This window comes from Maylandia zebra, linkage group LG4, assembly GCF_041146795.1.
Source record: "Maylandia zebra isolate NMK-2024a linkage group LG4, Mzebra_GT3a, whole genome shotgun sequence".
NCBI lineage: Eukaryota > Metazoa > Chordata > Actinopteri > Cichliformes > Cichlidae > Maylandia > Maylandia zebra.
In genome coordinates, this window is record NC_135170.1 from 10734409 (window position 1) to 10752826 (window position 18418).

Genomic DNA, 18418 nt, shown 5'->3' on the forward strand with positions numbered 1-18418 from the left:
CTGTAGGGTTTATACAGTTGTCTGAATAAAAGAAAATATCCAATGACTTAGTTAACTGTAATTTAAATAATTACAGCCACAGTATGCACAAGATCTGACTAAACAACGCATCAAACCTTGAAGCTGATGGGCTCCAGCAGCAGAAAACCACACATGGTGCCAGTCCTGTCAGTTATGAAAAAGAAACTGAGGCTACAGTTCACCACAATCAGAGAGTAGTGGATGGTACCTGGTCTGACGAGTCTAAATTTCTACTGTGAAAACTGAATGGTAGGGTCAACATTTGACATAAACATGGAAGCATGGACACTCAGAATTCATTAAAAAATATTAGCTGAATCTGGGAAGTGATCATTTTAATGTTGCCACATGGTTCAAGTTTAAGCCGGCGGTGAATTGTTGGAACAGCTCTTCACGACAACAAAGTCACACCTAAAGGTGTATTCAATCAAGTTTTCACATGTTATATACACAGTAAAATATTACATGTATAAAATGAGTCATTTATACAGAATAAAAGAACAACTAAGCAGATGTGAAATATATTACATTATGTCAGTGATTAGCAGGGAACTTAAAGGTTTCTGTACACTTCTGTAAAAAAGAAAAAAGTTCAATATGTAGACATGTATTGAACTCTCACGCAATTAACGTGCCACTGAAGAGCTAAGCATACACAAACACACACATTCAGTCCACTACATCCATCCATAAAACAGACAGTTGTACAGTAACAGTAAAACCAAGCTGACGTGCCTTGTAAGATTAACATGTTCCATTCAAAAATACAGCAATTAGAAATCTAAGAGAAACAAGTTCTTAAAAAAATACACTTTAAAAACACATCGATGCTAAAAATATCCACATTTTTCAAATGCCAAGCCGAGGCTTAAATTAAAGTCCAAAGGATCTCCCTGGTCAAGTGTTTCTCCCAGATTTCCAGTTATCTTTTCCTCAAAGTCCAGGCATGATGTAGGCGATGTTGTCCAATGTATTTGACTGACAGAAGGAGACAAGAGCTTTGTTAGCAGTTAGCGATAAAAACCACATATTATACATTGAACGGTTATCAAAAACAAGCAGAAACGTTTAACAGCAGAATCTGTGAAGAATTGAATGAAGCTGATGGTACGATACCAGGACGTTTCGAGGACATCCATTTAACTGTGGTATCTGTGCTGTGAGACAGGTCAGCGGGCCCAGCGCGCACAAGATAGAGTCCAGAAGAACAGACAAACTCCCGGATACAGCCACCATCCCCTAGTGCGAGAAAACATGGCTTACTGGTTTCATTGCACATTAACAAATTCAATTTAAAACTTTGCATTTATGATTTTATTTCTAGATAAAAGCTTTTATAGGTGTGCGCATTTAAAACTCACCTCTGTTTCCTGGAGCCGATGTCCAATTAGGGACAGAGACTCTCCCAGCAGCTGCAGGTGAGCCGCTGCATCGATGGGATCGACATCTGGGACTCGAGCCGGGGACAAGGACATGGTGCCAGGCGCTCTGGTTGGAGACACCACTCCTGTCGATGTCCCTGCAACTTTACAGAGAAAACGGCACTTACAGACGGCAGCAAAGATCCAACAGTGAGTGGACTAAAAAAAAACACCGCGCTCACAGTCAAATATACCTTTGCTTTTGGTCTCGCTGGACGTCTTGTGTTTGACCGTCGTGGCTTCAGCTTTGTTTTGTTTGTGCTGCAAATACTGAGCTTTCTGCCTCCAAACCTACAGAAAAACACACACATGAAGCACACCACCAGCACTTAAGTGTAAGCCACACTGGATTATAGCAAAAGACAAAAACCTACCAGCTTGTCCTTTTCAGGCATCGCCTTCCAAACCTCTGCCAACTTTTTACTCAGTTCGCCAAACACTGCAGATTATATGCAAACCCATTCAGTTTATATGTTTTTTTCTTACCGTTAGATTTAAAGTGCTTCATCACAAATTATACTGTATTTCAAAGTTTTTCTCACCTAGTCCCGGCTGTTCTGCATTTATGTTGACCCTGTACTCCTTACAGAACACCTGATACGCTGTTGTGTTTTTCTTCTTGGGCTTGATGACAGAAAAACAACAACAACAATTGAGCACATCATTAACATTTCCTTACAAAGAACGAGAAATGTAACTAAATACTATCTCACCTTATCTTTATCCTTCTCGTGCTTGTCTCGATCTTTGTCCTCCTTCTTCTTCTTCTCTGTCGTACCGTCGCTGCCTTGGTGGTGGTGCGGAGGGATAGGCGTGCCCATGGCATACATAGGGCCCACAGCACTGTGAGTGACCGTGAGATGGGAGTGACTGTGGCTCTTTGATGAGTCTGGTGACAGTCATACAAAGATAAATGGGCAGATGTAGAGTTAATTACACTGGCTTCAGAAAAGAAATGGGCCCTTTTGTGAAACATTGTTATGGATGGAGTCAGTATTAATACTCATCAATTCAACTGCCCAATAACTGCATTAATTCCCTTCTCCTCTAAGGAAGCAATGACACAATCCTGTGTTGGTCTCTGATGACAGTTTAGTACCTGAAACAGCCTCAAACAAAGCACAACGCTTTGCAGAATATGCAAGAAAACGGTTCCTGCTAAAAGTGGAAACCACAAAAACACGATCAAGTACAACCAGACTATGAAGGAGGAGATACTAGAAGTTGGTGTTATGCAGTCTAAAAGCAAACAAATTTACACCATATGACAGGAAGAGGAAATTACTGATTAGGTTAGACGGTGGGAACGCTGGGTTTTAAGCAGCTGGATAAAAAAGTTCAACCCAAGATCCAACATCCCAGGTGGATTTTTTTTTTTAAATCACTAACAATATTGTGCAGCTGCTGACTGCCACTAATGGCAGTAGCTAACTGGAAAAGGAGGATGGCAAATAACCTTTATTTACTTAAACTTATAAATGCTGCTGAATACAAGTAGCATTTTTCTATATCATCAGAAATATTGTTATTGAGAATCTGGAGCCTATAGCACCCTCCTCCCAGTGGTTTTTAGCTCACACTTAGTTCAAAGTGCTTCAAAGTGACTAACTCAGAGAGGGCCCTCATGACTAACCCCACCCGTTAAACATGCCTCCAGGCCGGTATCACTACTAGAAAAAGAGGTGGTGGCTGCTGTTTAACCTACATCATTTTAAGCTATAAAGCTTCAGCAGTCACATCAATTCATTTCAGCTTAAGCGTGCTGTAAAATGTAGCAGCAGTGAATAGGAAAAGAATCACTGGCTTTTCCCCTGCCAACGTTACAGCTGTGTTTACATTACAAAGAGCTTTTAAAGACTTCAGCCTCTAAATGCCACCTCCTTCCTTGATATCATTTGCGAAAGCTCTCGGTGAGAACTAAAGGATAATGAAATGCTTCTGCTTCAAACCTAGCTAAATCCCACACTCGACGGTGTCCTCGAAAGCAGAGTTTCCTGGCAGAAACCTTCAAATGCCATTTCCCTTAGTCATCAAAAGCCACTGTGTTGACAGCATTAATCAGAAGACAAATCACATCATGAGACATTCAAACCGGTCAGGTCCCATTCATCAGTCTGCTCAGACTGTTTGTCATAATGTTGTTTGCCAACTTCACACACTAGTTTTTATCTTAATGTACTTGACATGACAACAATATACTCTTACCACAGTTGTTTATTCTTTTTTGTTGATCACATTTTTATGTTTATCTTTATTTTGAACACTATGCACAGTGTAGTTTGTTTTATCTTTATCATTGTTTATTCTATTACAGTTGCATTGTGTGGTTACTGCTGATCCTTGTTTCATGCTGAACTGGGCTTTCATGAGGCAATCACTTACCTATGCCTCACTGACTTGAGGTGAACACTGAACCTGAACATAGGAAGCCGATTTTAAAAATGCTTTATGAAAACAGAGGATATCAGACACCTGAAACATTTAGTTTGCTAGCCCTAGAAATGTGTCTGTCACCCAGAGAGGAACAGCTCAGGCTCCACTTGCCCTCCTCACGCTGTCGAGCACTGAAATACTTTCCAAGTTAACTCATTATCGCCTTGCAGCTGTTTGTTTGTTTTTCTGTCTTTTTATCCAACACAATGACAGTGGATTTGATTTTGACATCTGACAGTATGTTACTATTTTTTTTTTTAAATGGAGCATAAACTGAAGCTAACTGTATCTCAAGTAACTACAGACTTATACAGACATACACTGTTACCTTCACTTGAGGTGGAAAAACGTTCATATTTAGCCAGTCCTCTTGGACACTTTGCTTAAGCAATCAGCCTAAACTATTTTTAGAGAATGCTGAGTTTTCTGGAGTTGCCCTGATGTTTAATTTATTTTTAACTTAGTGTATTGCATTTAGCTGCGTTTTCTGAAAGACTGATTGCACCACATTAATACCATGACTCAGGGTAGTTATACCAAAGCGCATGACTTTGGTATAACTACCCTGTAAAACACGAATTTAAGTATCACTGTATCAATGTTAGTGCATTTCCTAAGGTTCCTAACATTAGAAAAGTGTATTAGTATAGTAAATCAGCACGTGTTATGTTGTTAACAGTTATGGTTACAGTTATGCTGACACTTTTAACAACTAACAAAAACCATGGGGAGAGTTGAAGCTGACTAAAGCTAAATTTTCCAAGTGAAACCCTGATGCAGCAGGTTTCCTCTTGTCAGCCATAAGGAAACCAATTATTAAATGTTGGCATGAAACCACAATAACTGCTGGCAGCTAGACATGAGTCTGGCTAGCTGGCTAACTAGTAAAGACGGTCCCAAAAAGTGTAAACTGTGTTTTTATGATCATGTATAAACAATAGAGACGCCTCTGTTTCCACAGTTTGATTCCAATACCAAAAATGCAGGACAAAGTGTTTCCAAAAAAATGCTTCTGAGTGAACTCACCGCTAAATCCTTTGCTGTGCTTCTTGTCCTTCCCACTTTTCTCCTTGTCTCTGTCTTTTTCTTTGTCCTTTTTCTTTTTGCTTTTCTTGCTCTTCTTCTTCTTTTTTGACAAGTGCGTATATGAATCGTCTATAACCAGTTCACCTGCCTCCAGTTCTGCCCCAGAAGAAGAGCTTTCATCTCCCATGCCACCTCCATAATGTCCTTCATACCAGAGTAGAATAACAAATATTAATTTAAGAAAAAATAAAAACTGAGGAAATGGATAGTGTGCTGTGTATACAGAACTGTGCAAAAGTCTTAAGTCAGACTTTTTTTTGTAAGTGATTAATCCAAATTTGAACATTTTTTGATCGAATGTACAGATTCATCCTACCTTCCACTTCCACCTCTTTCCCCACCACAGGCAGCGGATCTCTATTCTGCTGCAGCTTCTTCTTGGGCGACTTTGAAGGTAGTGCCCCCTCCCGATCCTTCTCTTTCTTCACCCCTCCTTTGGAGGAGTGCGGCGTGCATGGGAAGCTCTCTCCCTCCTCTTTCTCTGGCGACATGATGAGCTTCATCTTCAGCCCATCCGCTTCACGTAATGTCAAGGGCTCTTCTTTGGGGACGCCGCCGTGGAACAGAGAGGATTTGGAGGAAGAGGAGCTGGAGGAGTGCTTCTTGGAGGAAGATGATGACGAAGAGGTGGGACGGGAGTGAGAGAAAGAAGAATGGCTCCCCGTGCTTCCACCGCCGCCGCTGCTCTCACGTTTGCGGTCCTTGGAAGAGTGCGAAGAGAAGGACGGGTAGGAGGGCTTCTTATGCAAGTGGGGGCTGGGATCTGAACCTGTGGCCAGGGGAGAGGTGATAGCCTGCAGGAGACCCATCGCCGTATCTGTGGGATGGGATGATGAGGGAGAAGAAAGGGGCGGGGAGCGGTCCGAAGACTTGTGCTTCTTCTTGTGGGGAGGAGGGCCTGAACCATCATGGTCTGTTGAGAGAATAAAAAGGAAGAAAAATACAAGCTCAATTACAAGAACACAACATGACAATATATCTTCCCAGTGTTAAATTAAAACACAACCACTCACCTCTGTAATGGTAGTCATCGCTATGCTTTTTCTTCTTTTTGTGTGATTCTCCTCCCAGCATGAAAAGTTCTGAATCCTGATTTGAAAAATATCAAAACCATAATAAATAGCTTCCATCATGAACACTGACGGTGAGCTACTGATGACAAATAACTTACCTTAGGCCTTTTCTTGGAAGACTTCCGTACTTCAGCAGCAATCTCCTCCTCTTCCCTCAACAGATCTTTGTACGACCTCCTCTTCTCCCTCTGGCTGCGACCAGCCACGAGCCCCCTGTCTCCCTCCATTCCCACATCTAAAATGCACAAAATCCACGTCATATTTCTGGCTTCCACAAGAAAAAAAACCCCTAATTATTCTGGTCACATGTGCATCTCATTCAGAAGAGCAGCGATTAGACTAAAATGCAGTTTTGTTACAGTTCGTTTGTGTTTCTGGGGGTACTAAAGTCACACTTCATTACCAATGGCTTCTCTACCCTTGATCTCCTCAAAAGCCATGGTCTCCCCTTTGCCAACACTTGATATGAGATGTCAGACAACACACCGACCTGTTAAGTAAAAACACCAAGAGCAAAAATCAAAACACTAGTCCAGACATTAAATAACATATCAACACCAGGGGGAAAGAGAGTCAGAGCAGTTTCAGTAAATGTTACAAGTGAAAATAATAGTCAGGTATAATTTCCTTGCAAACAGATTATGTCTTGCTTTAACTATTCCCGGTTAATCCTACACTCAGCCCTCGAAGCAGCTTGGATGTACCTAAAAGTGCTCAATGAGTAGCAGTTACTTCAGGAAAAATGCTATTTGTGTTATACTGCATTTATAATATGGCCCCACTCCTATAAAAAGAGTTACAGAAAATTACAGCTAAAGAAAATTTCCCGCCTACTTTCGTAAAGATACACAAACACACCCCCCTCTCTATCCACTTTCACCCTGTCGCTTCCCAACATTTAAAGGCTCCCAATCAGTCATGCCGAGTGTGCCTTGAGCTAGCCGGCGAACAGCGCTAAGGAAAGCCCGAGGCTTTTCCCACAAGCTAGGCCGCGGTCAGCTCAAGTGGACAAAAGAAACCCGCGGGCATGCGTTTAACTCCGCTCCTGTCTCCATCTCCTATGCAGTGCAAGAATGTGTAGTTTGGAAACACCGGGAGGTGAAGAAAAATAATTTTTACTACCTCCAAGAGATCTCCAATTTACGCGGGTCCCGTCGCCATCTTTAGTATCGGCGAGACAATACGCGTCGGTGCGGGGGGAGGGGCTTAGGTAACGTAGCCAATCGGCGTAAAAGTAGCCATATTAGCAAGCCTTTGATTAAATCTCTGTATCCACTGAAACAAATGACAACTACAAAGGCCCTCTCATATAAAGACACAGACAAAAATACTATACATATATCCAAAGATAACAATTTATTGATTTACATCAGTTTCTAACAACCAAGTCAATCTTACAGTACAGTTCACACAGACATGCAACACAAGAGGAAAAGGCAACGATACAAAGAGGCTGTCCATAAGAACCAAAAATCACAACAGTGATAAATGTTAAATTATTTTGTCTCAAATAATCTTTACTGGTAACCTGCAAGAAATTAGCATGAGCACACAAACACAATCGCACGTTGACTCAAATGCTGTCACTCGCGCAGCACTTCCACTAGCTTCCTGTTCTCAGTGTGTTTTGTCCTGGTGAGGGGGGTTCTTATATGATTAGCATCTAATCATTTTAGCCAAGATAATAATGTTGTGTAGCACTGTTAGCACCCTGGACAAACTGCGAAACTCTCACCGTTGTTTAAGTTCAATCACCAAAACGCACAATTTTTGGCATTCATTAATTTAAAAATAAAAAACGTCAGCATAACATCAAAACAACACTCATTTAAACACACACACACACACATATATGAAGCCACATGCAGTGGCTTTGTACCCCACCAGTGAGGTACAGCCCACAGTTTGAGAACAACCAAATAATTACCAAAACAAACATATATAACAAAAAGTACAACTGTTCCAAAGGGCAATTTATCTTAACGCTCAGTTTAAGAGATGACCACAGCGTGGTGGTTCAGCTCGTGCTGGCCAGGTCGAAGCTAGTAAAGCAGAAGCTTGTGCCCCCCCCCCAAAAAAAGAGGCGCTGAGTTTCACTTCTTCAGTGTTTTATCTTCTACCTGTCGCCCAAATTCTGTTTCTGTAGACTGAGTGATGTAAAACTGGCCAATAAGTCAGTCACTTCATCCACCTGTAAGAAAACCACAGAGCTGTGTAAGAGCTGGTGAGAAAAAAAAACACAAATCTAAAATACATATTAAAGTTTTGTTGCGTTGTCCAAATATTATGCGTCCATCTGAATAGGAGAATTGAAGACTGAGTGATGAGGTCTCACCTGCTCTTTGGTGCGCGTGTGCTCCAACTGTGTCGAAATGTGCTCCAGCCTCTCTTTAGCTTCACTCTGGCCCATTAAATTCAGGTATTCTCTCAGCATCTGAATAATCTGACAGGCAGATAAAAAAAAAAAACATAAAAATTCTCCATCAATGGGGAAGAGCGGCAGAGTCAGACTGCGTGTTTCCAAACTCAGTTTGCATCTACTATTCTAAGAAAGTAAAGCCATTTTCTACCTGTGTGACTTCCCCTCTCAGTGTTTCTAAGCTGCGTGAATCTCCCTCCTGCAAAATGTTCAGCTTAGAGCGTGCTAGATGCAGTGGGGTCCTGCCAGCTCGATCAAGGGCATCCACGCGGGCTCCTTAAGAAAAACAATAACAAACAAACCTCTCAATTACCCATTACCTTCAATTGCCTTTAAATTCTAATTAAGTTATCATCACATTTCCTCATTTATTAACTCAGATTAAAGATGGCAGCCATGAAGAAATCAATTATCAAGCTAACGAGTTTCCCGTCCAACATATGAGCTACATGGTTTGTTTTTTTCTAGTGAGGCCTTTCTGGTCAGATGGGAATATGGCACAATTTGGGGAAAAACAACAGACATCCACAGGGCATTTGAGTCAAGAGCCTCATTTGGTGTTGTAGATCAAAACCAGAGATTGTATATAAAAGATGGACAAAGTCACTGTGACATCACCAACTGTTTAGCGAAACCCTGTTACGAAGGTTTCTTGCAGTTCTGAAACCAGAACTGAAGAGTGAGGGGCAGTAAGGCCAAGAAACAAGAATACTGCAAGCTTAGAGGCTGATGGAGGCTCAATCACACAATAAAGTGAGCGTACTGATCAAGGGAGGTGGGAATATTATTTGATAGATTTCTATAAAACCAGATGCGTCGCCTCCTTGTGGCCATTAAAATGAGTCAGAGGTTCTGGGCACTTCCATATTTGCATAGTTTTTCAGATCTGGAAGCTATGTCCATCTTTTACATACTCAGTCCATGCTCAAAACCTGCCTCAAGCTGTCTTTCTTCAGGCTAATATTAGCTTGTGTACTTTATTAATTTATTAGCTAACACCATAAATTAGCCACCGCCAGAGTCAAGTATCATGTCTAATTTAAAGCTAGCTGGCTAACTACAACCCTACTAACACCACATTGTACTGCATGTTGTCTGGTGTATTACCATATCAGGACACTCTGTGGTGAATTATTAGCAGCTGATAGACAAATCTCTGATCGGCTGATGCATATGCACTGGATTTTAATTATCTGCCAGACTTGAGTGTTAAGTTTTTGGACAAACTACACTGGTAAAAAACAAATGTCATTGTAACTGGAGTACTCCACCCCCATTTCCACTGTTCCAAGTGCTTAAAAAGAAACATGCATGAATTCTTACACGTTTCCTTAGGGCGATACACCTCCTTATAATATCTAAAGCAATATAGTTCTGGTAATTGTTTCACAAAGATGGAGAATTTAGCTGCTGTACAAAAGTCTTACCTCCCCTTAGCAGTGTGGTGATTACAGGCACATGGTTGGTACAGGCCGCTGTAGGAACATGGGGTGAAAAAAGTGAATTGTGAAAGAAATACACGATCCGATGCAGAAATCTGACTTCAGTTTTAGTTTTGAGTTTTCTGGGTCATGGTCTCTTACCCAGATGGAGGGGGGTATTCCCCAGACTGTCTCGCTGGTTGGGGTCAGCACCGTGGCTCAGCAGCAACTGCACTATAAACATAAAACAGACATTGGGAAAGAACAATGATCAACTGATATTAAATCCAGGTAAAGGTAAGGACATTTATGAGCATCAGTCAGAGTTATATGAAGCGCAGTAAACAAAATCTGCCACTGACAACCTACCAATGCTCTCATTGCCATTGCACGAAGAGAAATGAAGAGCTGTCCTTCCTTTGTCATCTGCTGCACAGGGGTCTATATCATCTTGCAGGAGCTTTCGGACTGAGGAAGAAAATGTGAATTTCAAAAAAAGGAAATAGAAAAACACAACTTGAAGTCATCCCTCCCAGACAGTGCTCGCAAGGTGTTTTACTGTATTCGCCCATGCTTTTCTTTTGTTTAAGCAAGACCCCATGCAATTCTCTCCTTCTGGGTATAAATGAAAAGTCACTCACTCACCTCCAACTACTTAAAAATGCAGCAGCTAGGCTTTCTGATGTTTTAGCAAATGTCATCACATCACCTCAATCCTGACCTTTCTCCTTGTAGAGTTGATCTTTAGGCCTGATTTTAACTTGTGGGGTGAAACTTTGTGAAGGCTATGATGTAACCTACACTGAAGTGGTCAATGTCGTTGGTGGCATTTGTGCTGGTGCATTAATTACAATGTGGTCACGTCGCAGTGTTTTACTGGCTATTCCAAGAGTAAAAATTACATTTAAAAGCCCAAGGCTCACAAAAAGCACATTTTTGTTAGTATTACTAATTATGTTGGCAATTTGTCTTTCATGTATGTCTATGCCGTGTTTTCCATGTAATCTCTAATGTTACCCTGTTCTGTTTTTGGCTTTAATGTCAGCCTTTCTTTTTAAATTTAATATTCTGGCTTTTGCCTGTCTGTCAACCCTGTTTTAATCTGCTACATAAAAAAAACATTGTTCATACCTGTGTCAATATCATTGCTGTTTGCTGCTTCCCTCAGTCTTTTGGCAGCTGTTAAAAGAAAACATTCAATGACAGGGACATTAGTATTTCTTCCGGATTTCATGGAAAGAAGCAAACTGCACTGCATTAGATGTGAGACCTTATACAGAGGAGCATTTTATCAATTAACAACACAGGAATAAGAACTTCAATACTGAGAATTATGTTCTTATTCACTGTGACACATCTTCTCAGCATGCATTACTTACTGACATGCATTTTCACTGTTACCATACCAGCTCTCAGTTTATGTGACATTAGCAGTATGAGTTAGTGCTGGTTAGTTAGTTTCAAAAGAATTTGCAAATTGATGATGATTCATCTCATGACATAACCTTTATAGGTTAAAAGCATCGGTATCGGCAACACTCGACCTGTTATTCACTTGGTATCGGATCGATACCAACATTTGCAGTCTTGCACAGCACTACTTAGTTTGTGCAGCGACATTTTCAAACACATAACTACAACTCCGCACACACTATTTCTTTTACCATACCGTTGCTTACCATAAACATCTTTACCGATGGGACCCAGGTTCCGCACGGCTCTGTGGTGCCGCCTGGCCCTGCTCCCCGTTATCTTCCCCAGTTTGCACGCCACATCACCCGCACCGAACTCTCCTCGCCCCGGCTCCCACAGCAAGTGCAGGTACCTCAGTTCTTTGTCGTCTCTCTGTCCGAGTCGACCCAGCACCACTTTGCCCTCCCCTGTCCCACTCATCCCAAACCCGACAGCACCGTTGCCCATGTCGTCCATCCCGTCCACGTTACCCCGCTGCTGCTCCCTGTCCGCCGCTCCCTCTACGGGTCCCTGCTCCACCATGTATTCCCCCTCCGAGCTGGACGGGTCATTATCCGAGGCAGGGATAGCGCTCCACCCATCCATACTTTATCTTGGCATAGAGAAGCTATTTTTGCGCTGTACTCGTTGCATAAGGTACCTTACAACTCCTGCTGAAGCTAAAGGGAAATAAAGCCGCGAGTAGCATCGGGAGTCCGCCTCGTCTGAAGCATGTTTATCTTGCACCGACTCTTCGGGCCGTTACACAGCGTCAGAAAACACAGTTACTCTCCCGGTGGCGTCACTGCATCCTGGAAAAATGTAAAGTGTTTAAACTGCGGACGCCTTTTTCCTTCACACATCAAAATGTCCCCTATTGCACATTTTCCACTTCATCGGGTAAAAGCCACGCCCATCATACAGCCAACAACCTCGAAGTATGAATCACCAATCAGATTAAGAGATGCTCACTCACTTCCGTCCAATGGCACGATCGCAATCGAGCAGCCAATCAAACTGTTCCAGTGCTGGGCCGACGATTGCGCTGGGCATGCGCACTGAGAAATGCACTAATGTTACCCAAAAGCCAATAATTTAAATAAAAAAAAACAAACAAAAATAACTAGAGTTTCCTTTTTGATGTTTGTTTAATCATTTACCATAATTTTTATGCATAAATATTTGTGATACCCACCCTCCACCTGTAGAGCTTTACATGATATATAGATCTGCATGATATGAAAATAACACACAACATCCTGTATACAAACACTTGTGAAAATAATTACTTGGGAGCTTTTATGGGACAGCGTACCTCTCCCTAAAGTGATGAGCAGTGGTTTCCAATCTGCAGGTCTTGACTCCCAATGATGGTCACATGATATATCTAAAGCATCAGCAGTCAGCTTAGAGAATAGGAAATATATCAACGTGATATAATAAAGGATAATTGTAGTTCTTTGTTTTATTTAATACTTTGAATACTAATAACATAAAGAAGGGAGAATTAGTCTTTGGTTGAAACAATCAAGCAGCAGAACTCTCTAAGAAAAACTGCTTTGTTTCAAGCCGGTAAACAGGTTGTGAAACACAGATCTGTAGGATGGCATTCTGTCCAAAAAAGATTTGGCCTCGTGGAGGTAATGACTGCAAGTGCTGGAGGTAGCAATTCTGAAAAATCTTACAGGTGCATGCTGCACGCTTAGGTAAAACAATCATAAGTCAAGTTTCAGTCCTGAAGATACGGATGCTCCAGCTGGTGCCAGGTAATTTGGAAATGTCGAGTCAGCATCGGATGTGCCTACGTCTTGCTCGGTGTGCGTCAGTCCTGCGTCATGAACGCGCTGTCGCAGCTGGCTGTTGCGAGGGATCCCCTGCTGCTTCAGGTATCCCTGCTGGCAAAACAGTGGTGGCATGCGGTGGGTGAGGGATAAGTGGAAGCAGGATTCTGAAAAACCGGAGGACAGAAGGGAATGAGTCAATCCGCCAGCTGCTGAAAGAAGTCATGTTATTTGTCTGATCATTTCTTAATTCCATTTAAATTTAGAACAATGGATTACACAGGGAATACATTAAATTACAGTAGATGTCTTTCTGAAAGTGATTTTTACTATTATTACCTTCACTATTATCTTCTTCAATACCATTGCCAACACAGTGCAGAGGAGCTACCTAAACATAAACTGAAAGCATGCTTTATTCACAGGTGTACTTCTTCTCTTAGACGTGTTTCTCTGGAAAATTTAAAAACTGAAAAAGTAGGAACATACCATTCTTTTTTTCCAGATAAGCTGTTAATGTGTGCATTACCTGCATAGAAGGCCCTGAGGTCAGTCTGGAGACAGTGCTCCAGGAAGCGTCGCAGTGGCTGGATGTGAGATATTGGAGCGTCCCATTCTGTGAGGAAGTCCTCCACTATGTGATGAATGGCTTGGGGGCGCGGTAAAGGCCAGCCGTTGGGACGTAGCTTCATTTCTTCCACTGGGGGAAAAAAAAGATCACATTTTATTTTTTCCCTGTCAAGTATACAGCGAATCTTTTTTTGATGGTGACACCATTCCTACTCACCAGAAGGTAGTGTTTTATAGTAGTATAAAACAGGGTGAAGAAAGTTGGATTTCCAAGCATTAGTCCACTCTGTTTCTGCCCTGCTGCGCCCCAGATAGTCTATTTTCTTCTTCCCATATTGCATGACTACAACTATTAGTCCATGCATGGAGACATCGTGGCCAGAAAGAGAGGAGAGCTGAGGCAGGGCCTGGAGTGGAAACTCTTCCAAGTATTCACAGTGAGACCTTAGAGTCAAGTAGAAAGGAGAATAAAATATATAATGAATATCAACAACTGCAGCTTTGTTTCTTGTGATGATGTAAGGCGGTGTCATAGTTTGGAGACTTTACTCTTCTGGCAAAGAAGGACAATAACTGCCTAATATTGAAGGAACTGGACATCAATTTAGTTTGTTCGAAGATCAGAGTGAAATGAATGTATTTGATTAAACAGGTATTCTGTTCTAGTAGCTGCAGCTCCAGCAGTGTAAAACAGGCTAAACAGCAGATTATAATCAAGGATAAAAACATTTTCTCAACAATACAAGCACATTTGTTTGACAATGCAACTTAGGCATGTAGACATGATCACTTTGAGCTCCCACAATTCAAACTGAGCAACAGAATGTGGAAGAAATGTGATTTAAGTGACTTTGAACATCGCATTGTTGCTGGTGTCAGAGTGTTTGAGACTGAGTGTTTGAGAAAGTATTGATCTACTAGGATTTTCCCCACATTACCATCTCTAGGGTTTAAAGAAAATGTCCAGTGAGCAGCTGTTCTCTGGCTAAAAATGCCTTGTTGATGCTGCTTTAAGCCGATAGGATGACAACAGTAACTCAAATAACCACTTGTAACAACCAAGATATGTAGATGAGCATCTCTTAATGCACAGCATGTAAAAACTTGAAGCAAATGGGCTACAGCAGCAGAAGAAAAATGTTGCCACTCCTGAACAGGAAACTGAGGAAAAGATTACACAAGCTTACCAGAATTTGCCAACAGAAAACTGGAACAGTGCTGCAATTTTTGGAAGGTAGAATCAGATCATGGATACCCATGTTTTAGACTGCATACTTATTACTTGTAAAAGTGGCCTTTGACTACAAGGGATGCCCCAAAAAGTTAGCTGCTCCCCCCAAAAGTCAGTATGAATTCTGAGACTATCAGGACATGTAACCTAATAAGCATGAATGAGCAAGAGTGGAAAAAAGAGAACAGCTGGAACAAGCAAGCATGCAATAAATACTTACCCTCGAAGAAGTATGACATCTCCAAGCACCTCAAACATCTGGTATGGCCCCGAGGCCTCGTCGACCCGCTTCAGAATCCACGACTGCAAATGTGTTGCCAACAGTTGTGTTGATGGCCACGCGTTCCTGTGGTAACGGTGTTCAAGTAAACGATGTACAGCTCGTGCTGTGTTAGACAAAACACAGTTCATGTTAAAATCATCCTGATCACAGGTCGAACTGGCACAAAATTCACTTTTCTGTCGTACCAACTACATTTGCAATAGATCATCTGATGCCACGGTGCCTTTAACAAACGGTGACGGGAATTTCAAAATGTCACAAAACAACAGCAGTCTGTCACCTGTGTAACGGAATCCATGCACAAAGCCGCCAGCAGATGAGCGATAGTCTCTGGAGTGAGATGCAGTTCCCAGCACGAACAAACCCGGGGTGTTCTTCCCTTCGTACCAGGGCGTCAACTCAGGCAACCTCCCTTTGGCATTTTCACTGTTCGGTGGGCAGGCGGAGCTGAGGAGAATTTTTTAATACGATATGAGCAGGCTTATCTTACATATTGTGCTTAGATAGAATAAGAAGAGCACGTAACATCAGCCTTCACCTGTCAAATATGCTGAAGTTGAACCGGAATCCGAGGCATCGGATGACTCGATCATAGGGTTTTCGCATGGGGAAGTTGTCGATGTGATGCCCCGGCAGTTCTTCCTGTGTCGCATCAAAACTGTTCCTACTGTGCATGTACTTATTTAACGTGAGATACAGCTGTTTCCTTTTCTCTTTCTTCTTTCCACCCAGTCTCCTCTTGCCTTCCTCCTTTTGTTGAGCGATAACGATCTTCTCCAGACGGGCCTCCGCCAGCCCATCGAGGGACTTCAGCTGATACGTATCTATCAGCTCATTATTCACAGCTCTGGATAAGCAGGGGAGCAGGTTTAAGAAATAAAATGGGACATAATAAGTAATGATTGTTTTGAAACCATCCTTTATTTTACCTGAGATCTCCCACGTAATGCGTTTGCCACGCAAGGCGAACGGGGCTGGAACTGAGCATGTGCACCCGACTCGCTCTTCCTAAGATGCTCTGGGCTGTTTCAAAAGCAGAGTTTCCCTTTCCCAGAATGAGCACGGCCTGGTCCTTGTAGTCGTCGGGGTTAGTGGAGATGGACTCATAGCCCTCAACCAGGTCTGCACCGACAAAGTCCACCGTGTGAGGAACCCACAGGCCCGTGGCTACCAGGAGGACGCTGATGGAGAGAGGACAAGAGTGCAACAGAACAATCCAAACCAATGCAAATTTCTCCTCCGAGGATCATCAAGAGACAAAATACCTGCACGTGTAGTCTGACGCATGTTGGTCAGTCAGGATGTAGTGTCTTCCCGTTGCAGACTGCACTGCCCTGATCCTCCCAACATCAACACCATACTGTACCCTCAACCCTAGCTCCCCCACAAACAAGGACAGGTACTGAGGGAAGGCGTCAGCGGGCGGGTAAAAGTCATCGCTGACCCTCTTGAAGAGGAGGTCAGGTTTATCGCTCAGCAGCGAGTTCCAGTCGTGGCGCAGGTTGAACTCTCGGTTCCCCCTTCCGGTGTAGATCTTATTGATGCTGATGAGCTTCCTGTGCCTGGGATACCTTGCCATGCACAAAACAAAGCAGAGAAGACGTCCCTCAGAGTTTATACGGGAGGATAACGCGTGTGTTATGTTGAAAGCTCGCCCAAAGTTCCTTACTTGTTGAAGAAGCTGCCGGGTCCCGAGTTCCTCTCCAAGATGACATAGTTTCTCCTGGCCTTGGAGAGGAAATATCCCATCTGCAGTCCTGCGGGGCCGGCTCCAAGCACGCAGTAGTCGTACCGGCGGGTGACATTGTGGTGGCGGTTATCAAAAGAGCTTAAAACATAGCCAATCAGGATGAAAAGGATGACAGAAGGAAGGCTCGGATCCATAACCTGATGAATATGAGGCAATGATGGAAGTAAAAAAATATATATATATTAACACGATGAATATATAGGTAATAACAATGAAACATTCGACTTTTAAACCCTTTTGAGATTATTTGCGACATGATTTGTTATCCTGCGTTATCCTGCTGGAAGCAGCCGTCAGAAGATGGGTCATAAAGGAATGGACACGGACAGCAACATCAGTCAGGTAGGATATGACATTTAAGTAATGCTCAGCAGCTACTAAGGGGCCCAAAGACAATATCCATCACACCACAAAACCGTTAGCACTAGGCAGGAGGGATCATGTTGTTTATTTCCAATTCTCACCGCGCCTTCTGAATGCTGAGGCATAAACTGAGACCCATCAGTGCAGGCAACACTTTTCCAGTTTTCTTTAGCCAACTGTGGTGTATCATCAGTTCCAATACAAAGCTGTTTACAGGTTCTTGTGCAGTGCAGTCCCACTTGATGTAATCCATATGTATAAGGGCACGGCACTACATCTGAACCTAAAAATCGTACAAATTTTATCCAAACCAGTTTTCTACACTGTATTTTTTATCATCGAACATTTTGATTTATCATCTTCCTCTTGCGTCCTCCCTATGTGCCACCTGCCCACACAAAACCAACCTATTTCAATAAATGAACAATTTTCAATACTACCTGGATTGTTATAAACAGAACAAGTCTGGATTTTATGATAAAACGTATTTGTCATGTAAAAATATCGAACAAGTTTGGTCAAGTTAACTGTGTCCGAGCCCAGCCTGCGTAGGTATTTGGGAGAACGGGCTCCATGCAGGAGCTCCACATGAAGCCACAGAAACGTATTCGGTATAAAACCTAAAGGGAACCCAAGGCGATAATTAGTAGGGCTGAAGCGAGTAGAACCGTGCTAAGAGACACAGGTGTAGGGTCCGCAGGGGATCCCGGGCTCTCCGTGAACTCTCCAGCCGATGTTATATCACTCCGTCGAGGATGCAGCCACTGCCTTCGCCCGCTCAACCAGATGTGAGAACAGCTAACGTCGTCAAACACGGAGACCTCACACCTCACCTTTCAAATGGCTCGATCCTTCACGCGCAGCATCTGGAGTTCACCGCGTGTCGATCCGGTCACGGCTGCCACATGTTTACTGTCCTGCATCTTACACAGATTTCTCTGTGCGAGAGAGAGCAGCAGTCCTCCACAAATCCACTGGCACAGCCCAGTTCGCCCCCGGATGACAAACACCAATGGAGGGGAGCGTGCATCAGGGGGCGTGTTTACGACCGGAGCAGGCGAGAAAGGAAGGAAAGACTCGTTCTTATAATGGGGAATTACTCAACAGTTACATA

General features: G+C 42.7%; 3 protein-coding genes across 4 annotated transcripts; all 3 read right to left on the minus strand.

Moving 5' to 3' along the window:
- Window positions 1-339: 339 nt before the first annotated feature.
- hmgxb4a (HMG box domain containing 4a) lies at window positions 340-7248 on the minus strand. The gene is made up of 13 exons (XM_004562976.4): window positions 7157-7248; window positions 6438-6524; window positions 6133-6269; window positions 5975-6050; window positions 5278-5874; window positions 4902-5105; window positions 2156-2331; window positions 1985-2066; window positions 1817-1881; window positions 1637-1733; window positions 1383-1546; window positions 1138-1260; window positions 340-999 (listed from the first exon to the last, which is right to left on the minus strand). Exons 2-13 carry the CDS (start codon window positions 6472-6474, stop codon window positions 955-957), a joined length of 1803 nt encoding a protein of 600 aa, XP_004563033.1. The 5' UTR covers window positions 6475-6524; window positions 7157-7248; the 3' UTR covers window positions 340-954.
- A 123-nt stretch (window positions 7249-7371) lies between these two features.
- ankrd54 (ankyrin repeat domain 54) lies at window positions 7372-12251 on the minus strand. Its single transcript, XM_004562973.4, has 8 exons — window positions 11554-12251; window positions 11006-11053; window positions 10244-10342; window positions 10037-10108; window positions 9881-9928; window positions 8605-8729; window positions 8370-8477; window positions 7372-8225 (listed from the first exon to the last, which is right to left on the minus strand). The coding sequence occupies exons 1-8, from the start codon at window positions 11930-11932 to the stop codon at window positions 8151-8153; spliced, it is 954 nt and encodes a 317-aa protein (XP_004563030.1). The 5' UTR covers window positions 11933-12251; the 3' UTR covers window positions 7372-8150.
- A 204-nt stretch (window positions 12252-12455) lies between these two features.
- On the minus strand, window positions 12456-18292 carry foxred2 (FAD-dependent oxidoreductase domain containing 2). 2 transcript variants are annotated; one of them, XR_013098285.1, is made up of 11 exons: window positions 18138-18292; window positions 16861-17078; window positions 16457-16762; window positions 16121-16372; window positions 15730-16038; window positions 15472-15638; window positions 15129-15294; window positions 13895-14121; window positions 13637-13807; window positions 13447-13509; window positions 13136-13274 (listed from the first exon to the last, which is right to left on the minus strand). XR_013098285.1 is itself a non-coding variant. In XM_004562977.3 (10 exons), exons 2-10 carry the CDS (start codon window positions 17073-17075, stop codon window positions 13042-13044), a joined length of 2046 nt encoding a protein of 681 aa, XP_004563034.1. In that variant the 5' UTR covers window positions 17076-17078; window positions 18138-18292; the 3' UTR covers window positions 12456-13041. The 2 variants fall into 2 exon arrangements, 1 of the variants encoding a protein (XP_004563034.1); XM_004562977.3 differs by lacking the exon at window positions 13447-13509 and having other exon boundaries at window positions 12456-13274.
- Window positions 18293-18418: the final 126 nt, after the last annotated feature.